Source organism: Ruditapes philippinarum, unplaced genomic scaffold (assembly GCF_026571515.1).
Source record: "Ruditapes philippinarum isolate M1 unplaced genomic scaffold, ASM2657151v2 ctg1174_1_1_1_1, whole genome shotgun sequence".
Classification (NCBI taxonomy): domain Eukaryota; kingdom Metazoa; phylum Mollusca; class Bivalvia; order Venerida; family Veneridae; genus Ruditapes; species Ruditapes philippinarum.
The window spans coordinates 71,878-83,381 of NW_026863112.1; the positions used below are offsets into that span (position 1 = coordinate 71,878).

The 11,504-nt window shown below is 33.6% G+C and overlaps 1 protein-coding gene across 1 annotated transcript; it reads right to left on the bottom strand.

The window, feature by feature from the left end:
• Positions 1-839: 839 nt before the first annotated feature.
• Positions 840-11,464, bottom strand: LOC132721164 (unconventional prefoldin RPB5 interactor-like). The gene is made up of 9 exons (XM_060705419.1): positions 11,307-11,464; positions 8,567-8,645; positions 7,758-7,893; positions 7,138-7,229; positions 6,351-6,414; positions 5,768-5,948; positions 3,750-3,987; positions 2,909-3,127; positions 840-1,142 (listed from the first exon to the last, which is right to left on the bottom strand). Exons 1-9 carry the CDS (start codon positions 11,396-11,398, stop codon positions 876-878), a joined length of 1,368 nt encoding a protein of 455 aa, XP_060561402.1. The 5' UTR covers positions 11,399-11,464; the 3' UTR covers positions 840-875.
• Between the last annotated feature and the right edge of the window lie 40 nt (positions 11,465-11,504).

An 11,504-nucleotide genomic window follows, 5' to 3' on the forward strand; every position in this document is an offset into this window, starting at 1 on the left:
TTTTCTACATAGCATTATGCATTCTTGTACATCATATAATGTTATGATATTTACATTGTAAATTGTGTAGTAATGTATCGAGAGTGTACCATGTGTACACATAACCTATAATGACAGGCCATTTCCACATGCAAGTAGTGCAATATAAGGTGACCCTGTATTTTGATAGTCTTTATTAGACATAGCATACACATACCGACACATGTAGGGTGTTCATTCTTCATTTTCCATTGAAATATTGAACATATAAGATTGAATAATGGCAAATGCAAATGTTAGAAGTTATTTATCAGAAGCAGAGTTGTGGCGGGCAGTTGGTATGCTGGAGCAGGGGGCTCGACATCGTGAGGTTGGTGAGGTATTTGGTGTGGACCTTACAGTTTTCCACAGTAAATACTAGTAACATATTAACTATAAAATGTACCAAAACAGGGTAAAGAATAAAGTAGAGAATAAAAGTAACTAATTGCTTAATATTGTTCTTGTTATTCATAGCAAACTTACCACAACTTTGGAGGTAGTGACATGGGCCTTAGACGTGACACATCCTCTTGATGTGGTAGACATTTGTGCCAAGTTATATTAAAATATTTTCATGCATGACAAAATTGCAGTCTGGAAATGAATGTGTAAGTGGGGACACACGGACAGAAAGACAGACAGTGCATAAAAAGTCTGCTATTTCTAGTGATAAGCTCTTTTTCAAATGCCTTAACCATATGAAGAGAATTGTATAGTGATAAGCTCTTTTTCAAATGCCTTAACCATATGAAGAGAATTGTAAGAAAACAATTTACATTGTATTTTCTCAATGAACAAATAAAACAAGAACATATATATAGAATGTTTTATTTTAATGAAATGAAATCTCAATGTTATCTCCTAGTCATCTGTCTCTGAGCTTTAAATTTTGAAACAGGTTTTATGTTGGAAGAATCAGTCTGATTGGTTAACTGTGAAACACTCTCAATCTTATCTCTGTTTTGATTGGCTGACATTGCCTTAAACTTTGATACAGGTTTCTGTGGCGCCGCCTGGTTTGATTTTGGAGGTAACTCTTGTGTGTTTTTTCCTAAAACAGATTTTTCAACAACTGTTCCTGAGAAAGCTGGTTCAAGTGAACTTTGCTGTACAGCTGTGTTCTGAAATATACAAACAGTATTGAAAATATAAAACTAAACAAAAATTAGACTTCAAATATGGTTGATTACATAGCAATTTCTGCAATTTATTTGACACATTTTCAATCATATCATGAACTTAAGTTTTCTTCTCGTCATGCTAAGCAATAGGTAAAGCAGGGGCATCTCTGGCCGAGTGGTTAAGGTTGTTGACTACTTACCACCCTCCCTTTACCACTGTGGGTTCGAATCCCAACAGGGCCTTTGGATTCTTTGATGTGAGAAAGCTATCCAGCTAGCTTATGGAATGTTCTACTCGGAACCTAGGACGTTCCATATGCTAGCTGGATAGCTTCCCCACATGTAGAACCCGACAACGCTTGTGATGCAAGTGGTTTGAAGTTAACAATCTTAGTCGTCAACTACAAACCTACCTCCCCTAAAACATCCCTCCCCTAACCCATGTGGGTTCAAATCCCGACAGGGTCTTCAGATTCTTCTGCTTAGAGCCTACAACGTTCCATATGCTAGCTGGATAGTTTTCTCATATGAAGAATCTGAGGACTACGCTTGTGCGGCTCCAACCTACAGCAATGACAGGCAAGTGTTTTGAAGTCAATGGCCTTTACCACTCTGCCATGGATACAGAAATATCTTTTTGGAAAGAAGCTATACTATACTACTGTAAAATCATTATTATTCGTGGGGCACGAATTTTCGTGGTTTTCGTGGGTAGGTCAATCCACGAATTTAAGATCCAACGAAACTTTATCCCTAGAATTACTTCTAACCATGTCTCTATTCTTAACATGCATCGACGCTTTTTCCGACCGATTATTGTGTTATGATGGTAAACAGATAATCAAGTAAGTGAACGATTAAATCTATAAATAGTTTAGGTTTGCAATATTTAAGAAACTTGGAAAGAAAACACGATTATATGTCCTTAATTTGCTGTCACAAATGTCGGTCGTATATACACATCAAGAGACTGCTCGATTGTTGTAGGCTACTCGATTGTGTTACCCAGAATACTTTACATAATCGAGTAAATACGGAAAACCAGTGCAATAATAGCGCTAATGAAAATTGCCTGCTTGCTCTTATTAATTGCTTATAGAATTGAAGAAATCTTTGATATTAATGTCGTAAGTTAAGTACACTATACAATAAAAAAAAAAAATCGCTAAAACGGATGAATTGTCTTCTTTAAAAGATCAAGTTTAAATGAATTGTAATCTGTATTTGTTCGACTGCTATTCCGTAAACATTCAACACACTGCCGACGTCTAGATCCGCACAACCCGTGTTATTTACTCATATTAATTAATGTCGATGTGATGTTGAGTGTAGTAACTGTTAAATATGGTAGGACAAATTCATGGTGTAAACTTTTTAAACTCGCTTGTTAAAACGTGTCAGGTGTCATATAAATTATGCAATGTTTACATCGGCGAATCACAGGGACATGGTGTACAGTAGAGCTGCATATCATGTCACAAACATGTGTTAATTGCAGTCAATTATCGGCAGTAACTGCTATCTTTATGTTATGCCCAGAGGCAAGGATTAGATTATTGACAAGTGCTGTGTGAAACGTCAAGATATGTACATGCGGTTAGTAAAAATACGCGGCGATTTAGTGAGATTATTTTTTCTTTAGGTTATTTTTTTTTTTTTTACAAGAAAATGAAAATCCACGAATTAAGAACCCACGAAAATGCCCGTTTTGATAAAACCACGAAATTTCATGCCAACGAATTTAAGTGAATTCGCAGTATATTAACCTGTTTGACATCCCTCTCATCTTCAGAACCCGTATCAAATGATACCACGGTTTTCTTTGTTTTATGTTTCACCTTCTTCCTCTGTTCACTGGGAGATTTCTTTAATATACCAGAAGTTTGTGCTTTCACACAATCTACATATTTAGCATAGATGTCCCCTGGGCCACTCATAGTTGTAGTTTGATCAGTAGAACCTGCAGACTGCCCCATTTCTGTATTCTGAAAAGATTCATATCAAAATATACAATGTAGTGTAAAGAAAGTACAGAAATACATTTTAAGCAAACATAAAATCAATATCAATGGAGCCATTGTTTCAAGTAACAAATAAAAATTTGTGTACAAATTGAATTTACATAAATTAACATTAATTTAAATGCAATTGTACAATCAACAGTTGAACACTATGTCATCTATTGTTTTTAGTCTCAAATAGCAAGTACGTAGTATACTTTCCAATCACAGAATAACAATATCTGTCATATGTTACGGTTTGGATCGGATTATCCTTCCCAACGGGACCCACCCATATTCAACCATATTCTAAAATATATGTCAATAAATTAATATTTCATAAAAATAAATGTCATTTTATCTATTATTATTTTCTTACAATAATGTATTAATCATAACTGCAAAATGATGTCATCCTAAGCATGCAGTTTCATTCTTAAATATGCCAAAATGACATCATTTTAATGCATCTCATTCATAAAATTCAATAGCAAATAGTCCTGGAATGGGGGGGGGGGGTTCTAGATGGAATTTCAAGCATGGATAAAACTAACTGAAACACCAGTCTGATACGCAAGAAATGTAAAATCTCATTAAACACTCATACCTGACTATGAGAGAATGTAATGAGTGTTCCTTTGCTCTCTAGTTGTTCCTCTTCCTCCTGTTTTACATCATCATCATCATAATCATCGGAATCAAGTTCATCCGAAGCTGTGTACGACGATTCTTCCTCATCATGACTATTTGACTGGTCAGAGTCAGGATAATTATCTTCAACTGTTTGTCTATTGTGGTGAAAGTCTGGGAATTTGTAGCCTTCCAATCTCTTCTCAGCATGTGTACTAAAATGGTGAACAACATCAAACTTAAGTAATTTCCTGTCAGTAAGTATACGCTACATTCTTATGATTTATTCTTATTTCACTTTTCTAATCACTATAGCCTTAAAGTGGAAATAAGGTGTGTGTTTTTCACCAGCTGTTTTCTAGTTTACTAAAAAAATTAATTTTCTAATATGTATCATATAAGTTTTAATCCTGGGAAACATAATCCCTGTGGACATCTAACTCATAGGGGTTAAGGATAAGTGCTTCCTGGAGATCTTTGACACCCTGTTTACAATGTACATATGTAGTATTTTAAGTCAAATCTGTAACTATGTGTTCACATAAACAAGAGGGCCATGATGGCCCTGAAGTCGCTCACCTGTATAAAGGCCCCCAGAGCGGAGCCAGTTTAAACCCAAGGGCTTTTATTTGAACAAACTTCGTAGACACCCATTAGAAGATGTTTCATGCTAAACATCTAAGGTCTAGCTTGTTGAGTTTTTAAAAAAAGATTTTTTAAGTTTTAACTTTACACACATAGTTTAAAGCAATGACACCCGCGGGGCGGGGCCAGTTTTGACCTAAGGGCTTTTATTTGAACAACTTTGAAGACACTCACTAGAAGATGTTTCTTGCTTAATATCTAAACTCTAGCTATTTGGGTTTTTCAAAGAAGATTTTTTTTAAAGTTTTTGCTAATTTACAAATATAAGGAAAATCAATGACCCCCCGGGGCAGGGCCAATTTTGACCCCAGGGCTCTTATTTGAACAAATTTGGTAGACACCCATTAGAAGATGTTTCATGCTAAATATCTTAGCTCTAGCTCTTTGGGTTCTTTAAAAGAAGATTTTATAAGTTTTTACTATATGCATATAGGGAAAATCAATGACCCCCTGGGGCGGAGCCAATTTTGACCCCAGGGCTTTTATTTGAACAAACTTGATAGACACTCATTAGAACATGTTTCATGCTAAATATCTTAGCTCTAGCTCTTTGGGTACTTTAAAAGAAGATTTCATAAGTTTTTACTATATGCATATAGGGAAAGTCAATGACCCCCTGGGGCGGGGCCAATTTTGACCCCAGGGCTTTTATTTGAACAAACTTGGTAGACACCCATTAGAAGATGTTTCATGCTAAATATCTTAGCTCTAGCTTTTTGGGTTCTTTAAAAGAAGATTTTATAAGTTTTTACTATATGCATATAGGGAAAATCATTGACCCCCTGGGGCGGGGCCAATTTTGACCCCAGGGCTTTTATCTGAACAAACTTGATAGACACTCACTAGAATATTTTTCATGCCAAATATCTTAGCTCTACCTCTTTGGGTTTTTTAAAAGAAGATATTATAAGTTTTTTCTATTGGTTGCCATGGCAACCAGAGTTCTGCATGGAATTAACTTCTTTGAACAATTTTTAAAGGTGACCACCAAAGGAACATTCATGTGAAGTTTAGATGAAATTGGCTCAGCGGTTTATGAGGAGATGTCATTTAAAGTAAAAGTTTATGGACGCCGGCCGGACGCCGGACGAAAAGCATTCACAAAAGCTCACTCTGTCACTTTGTGACAGGTGAGCTAAAAAGTTAACCAGTTACAGATTATATGATTAAATTGTTCAATCTATCAAACTGTGGGTACTATACATTGATTGAATGGTTTGATGATGTCCTTTAAAATAAACCAGAATACATCTGCATAGATTATCAAATGCTAGTACCCCATGTGTGGAACTAACTTTCAAGTACAGTCAAACCAGTTTACCTAATATATCAACAATTTATTAAACATACCCAATTCTTTGTATTTCCTTCCTTTCACTCTCTATGCTCTCAAGTTGGTCCAGTCTGGCCCAGAGTTCTTCATCAGTGAGTCCAGAAGAACCAGTCTGCTCAGGTTGTTGTCTGATTTGCTGTCTTTCTTCTTCCTTTTTCAGTCTGCTTCTATATTCTTTAACATGTTTTTTATGAGTATCTGTTTATGAAAATTAATATCTAATGCAAAGTGTAAAGCTAACCATAATATAAAGTTAGTCAATATATCAGTAGGTAGTGATTTTTTATTTCTTAAGAGAAAATCAATAGCTTTTCTCTTAAATCAGCCGCACAACAGGAGAGAAATATTCCAATAGTCAAAACTAAAATAACAATGTATATGTATACATAAATATGTGCTAATTTTAATATCTGTAAGTCACAGAAAATGTTGACATCTATTGATGGTTTGTTGTGAAGTGGTTGTAACTTTTGTGACATGACATAAATGAGTTTCAACACTTCCACACAAAAGTCTAGATATATCCACACAAAAATCTAGATATATCCCCTTGAATACAGTTTGTTTATAAGTTGATAATAACCAGGTTAAATGACCTACCTTTCCATTGTTTTTCCTTCTCTTCATCATACTTCTCTCGTATGTCCACCATTTCTCCTCCTTCCTACAATATACATTTCATTATTTCCTTATTAAACAAATACTAACTTGCCAAAAGTGTAAATACATGTACATGATATACATGTATACATAGTTTTAAATGCCAGGAATATTGACAGGTCATATGACATAAGATATATTGATTAAGTAAGTCATTTATGTTATTCTTTTCAAGTAAACATATTTCACAGTTTTAAATATATTTGAAAAGTTTTATCAGAAGTTACAGGAATTTTTTTATATTATACAGTCAAGACTGCATTTCCGACCCCCTGATTTCAATGACTCCCTGTCTTATCCGACCTTGTTTCAGACCTCCCAACATATTTTCCTTTATAATACTGCAAGTTTGTAATGTCGCTTTTCACTTGATAATCTTGACGTTTATTTAGTTTTATATACACGGCTGCTGTCGATTCATAAAGAAATCTTACATTTTCTCTAAAAAATGATGCTTGCTGTATTATAAATTCGTTATAAAGATTGTTGACAGGTTATATGGCCATATATAAACGGCTGTTTGCAATATAACCCTCGGCTAGCGGCTCAGGTTATATTTACAAATAGCCATTTATATAGGGCCATATAACCTGTCAACAATCTTTATAACTAATAATATAAATGGCCTGAATTATATGGCTCCCTGTCATATGTGACAAGCGACCATACAGTCTCAACAGTATTCTTTACAATAGTTTGTTTTATCCTCAAGCTTGAGAGGTTTTACCTTTGACAATTCCTGAAGTTCCAATGTAAACTGTTTTCTCGGCTCTAACAGCTGCATCTGCTTGTTTAACTCCTTTAATTGTTTATCCACAGCTGAAGTGGAAGAAATAACATCATACAAAATTTATTACATTGATAGTTTAGCAGTTTGTTTGGGCCTCTGTCGCATTTGTGGTAAAGTACTATGAATCTGCTATGTTTATTATTTCTGTATAGGTATATTACAGTACAACATTGTCAGAGCAAAATCATACGGGATTAAAATATTTTGGCTGCTGCTGAGAGGTGTTGTCCTATAAATGTTATGTTTATTGTCATGTCTTACTTTGGTTTGCTGTTAAGAGGTAATAACTCTGAAGAGGGCCACTCTCACAAGATTGTACTGTACGTTAATATTTTTGTTAATGTATGCAAATACTTGTAAGCTAAGTTCAGATAAAGCAGGGATTATTCTAGGCATTGTTATAGACTTAAATAATGTTTAATGTTTAAGCAAAAATAATGTTTAAGAGTATTTTATGTTCAAAAATTACAATAAAAAACATGACTAATAACTTTAAGAAGCTATTTAAAACATGTCGAATAAATAATCATCATTATTAATTCAATGTTGAAACTAACCTTCAATTCTCCGATCAACAATCTCTGACGCTTGTTTGGCAGATCTTTCAACAAACCAATTATCACCTAGCAATACTAAAATCTCATTTGTATGGACCAGCTGTCCTGGCATAAATGCCATTTTACCAAATGGAACCTGAAATATCAATACCTAGTTTTTAAAAAAATTTCATTTTTAACAAATCTCCAACATATTACTAGGATTTTTTTGGCATCCGGAAAATGGTGGAAAGTCATTGTTGTTGTTGTTGTTGGGGGGGGGGACTCTGTCATAAGTATAACTTTGCTCTTTTTATAATAATAAGAACTAAAGAAAGTACTAAGTTTTTGATTTAGTAATACATGTATATCTTAATCTATTGCAGATTGACCATATATAAGGACCAAATCTGAGCCTTCTCCAAAAAGTATGTTTTACACTCCCTATGGAAAAAAATCCCATTCAAATAAATAATAAATAGAGGATATTCAAAATAAAAATTCAGAATATTCATAACAAAACATATCTTGAATATTTTCCTTACAACTCTCTTTGGAAAAAAAGTATCTTGAATATTTTCCTCCTGACAATGAGAGCTGTCAGTGGTAAGAAAAATTGGTAGAATGCTTAAATAAATTTATACAATTATATTATAATAAACATAAATTAAGCCATATCAAACAACTGCCCTTAGGTATAACCTCTTCTAGATAGCTGAATAGCTTCCTCACATAATAGTCTGTTGTGGGATTTATATCCAGGTTCGCAGCATTAACATGATATCCCTGACATAATAATAAAGATGCATTTTAATATTTTTCTTACATACCATGACATCATGTGTTACTTGATCAGGCAAGGTTTCAAGTCTTGTCTTCAGAGCTTCATAATCTGATTTAAACTTTAACCTGAAAAATATGTGAAATGTTTTTATCATAATTTTTGCTTTTTTCAGTGTCAGTTCTAGTTATAATGTAACTCAATGACTGAACAATCACAACTTTTCTGATTGATAATCATCGAGTGTTCCAAGTGAAAACGGGACCGGTGCATGAAATACCAATGCACCTTTAAAACGGAATTTTTTTTTTTGAACCGGCTTCCCCATTCATAGGCTTTGCCTAATTCCACATTTCTCCTTTCAAGCCAGTATAATATATTGGGCTGACAATAAAACAATTTTAGCTTCTTTATCAGCCTGAAGTCTTGAATGAAATCAGCTGCAAATAGGGATGAAGTCTGAGGCAAATGTCAACTGTTCATGTCTGGCCAGCCTCAAACCAAGATTGACCCATTGTCAATAGCTCAGACTGGTCTGACTTTTTTCTTATTTTTTCAACTGCTAATATACCCAACATCTGGCTACTACAGAAACCAATGATGAATATTATGAGCCAACATCAAAATTAAATTGTCCCATTCTGGTATACCATCTGCTGAGGACATGATTAAAAATAAATGAATGATGGGGACGTACACATGGGCAACATGTCACGCCAGAAGACTGCTTCAAGGTTTTCAAGGATTTCATTACCATAAATCACACCATATGGATTGTAGAAGTTGAGAGTGAATTTCACAACTATTGGGATTTGAACCCAGAAACACAATTTTAGGAGTCTGATGCTCTACTTTTACAACAATCATCCTCCTATGATTATATTTTGCCAAAAAGACATGAAAAAGATCATCAAGCGTAATTTAACACAGAATTTGGAGGTACCATGGACAAAAGGTACCACTACATAAATTTCCATTTTTGGAGGTTATGTACCACATATACAGAAATAGTTAATAAAGGGATAGTAAGGGATAATGGCAAAAATTTTATTCTTCGAATTTGTGCATTAATAAATTGATCTATTGTATATATATAATGAGATTACAATTATGATATGATAACAATAATAGTGTTTCATAGTTTGTAATTTGATTGCTATTTGTTTAATTACTCAATCTGACTGTGTGATAATCATATACAGGTTAAACTATTGCCATTTGATATTGCTTTGATATGACTGCTTTTTAAGTAATAAGTAATAATAAAGTAATAATTCCTTAATTTACTTTTTTATTAAAATTATTAAGCTAAATATATCAATGGTACGTATACTTCAAAATATATAAGTGGTATGTGAACTCCAAAAATGGTATGTAACCTCCAGGTACGTTTCCTCCATGGTACGTAACCTCCAGTAATCATTTAATACTATTCAACAATCATTTAAAGAAAGGACCAGTCTGAGCTATTGATACAAAAGTTCTAGCTGTATGTGAGTCACGTACGGCTAGACAGGACACACTGTATTGGCTACCCATACAGCACTTTTCGAAATTACATGAAAGTCAAAAATGCACATGTTATTTTATTACTTTAAGCAATGATTTTAACCAAGAAAAGCAAATGTCTTCTTACATTTACTTTTTAGAGATTAATCGCCGTGTTGGCTACAGTAAAGAAAGTATGAATATCCAGATGGCGAGAAAAAAGAACATTAGGTTGCAGTTGAATACCGTCAAGTGAAATAGTTTCCAAAATTGTGATAATAATCCTTTTTTGTTTCAAAAAGTTTAATTTTCAACACCTTTAAAATGAAAAAAGCACCGAAAATAATTGTTGTTTGGCTCTGATAATTGCGTCAATTACCGACAGTAGAAGTTTGTCCATCATTAAGGAAAGTTTGCATGTTCCGTGAAACGCATTCTAAAATTCTATTGTCATTCCCTGAATAGGCTTTAATTAAGTTTTATTGATTGTGCTTTTATGTTCGATATTTATCCACTGCATTCTAAAATTATACAATTATTTTTGCTTTTCGCCTTTTTTTTTCAATGTTCTTTTTATAAATCAATTTATTTATTTATTCCACACTGATCATGCCGTTATGAAAAAGCTTATTTTGCCGTTATGATTATTTATTCGATCCATTGTGCTTAATTAACAAACATTATTTAATAATTCATCTTTCATACAAATAAAACAACAAATCATAAGCATGAAAAACAACGATGTTATAATTTATAACATGCAACTTTGACATTTTTATTCAGATTATAATGCTTGCATTACCTTCATATTCATTGTTTTTACAAAATGGCGGAGCATCTTTATTAAAGTGAACACACAAGGACAAATGCGGGGGCTTGGTTAAAATGCTTGTTTAAAGACACAAAATAACATATCCATTTTCAACTTTCATATAATTTCGAAATGTGCCGTACGGCTAGACGAAACAGTATGTCCTGGCTAGTAGTACGTGACTTACGTACGGCTAGAACTTTTGGCTAGCCGTACGGGCCCGTATGGCTGGCCACTTCCTTAAAGAAAAGACAATTAAAAATATCGCAACTTTAAAACATTCATGGAATAGGACAAAACTATATTACAACACCAAGCTGCATGTTGAATAAACTACAACTTGCTATAATATATCAGTAAAAAATGATATTGTCATACTAATAAAACGAAAATGACTAAGTAATTTATCCGAATTAAATGTATCCGAATAGTAGCAGGGTTAGAAAATAAAATCATATAATTTGTTACAAGAACGATGACAGCTAATTACCACTGCTCTATTTGGTCGCTAGTGTCTTTAATTGCCCTTTTATGTTCTTCTTGAAGCCGTAGCAATTGTTCAGGATATATTTTTTGAGCCATTCTTCGATCAGTTCGTTTTGCAATTTGTTGTTGTTGTAGTATTTTACAATACCTCTTACGTCGTTGAACAGATTAAAAATGAAACTTGCTTTAAAAACACATTTGA

What these genes read in the sequence shown, in the direction of transcription:
- LOC132721164 (XM_060705419.1), bottom strand. Translation starts at nt 11,398, where the DNA reads ATGGCTCAAAAAATATATCCTGAACAATTGCTACGGCTTCAAGAAGAA. An exon ending in TGTTGATCGGAGAATTGAAG is followed by an intron (nt 7,230 to 7,757) that starts GTTAGTTTCAAC and finishes CTTCCACTTCAG; the next exon opens with CTGTGGATAAACAATTAAAG. An exon ending in AACTTCAGGAATTGTCAAAG is followed by an intron (nt 6,415 to 7,137) that starts GTAAAACCTCTC and finishes TGTATATTGTAG; the next exon opens with GAAGGAGGAGAAATGGTGGA.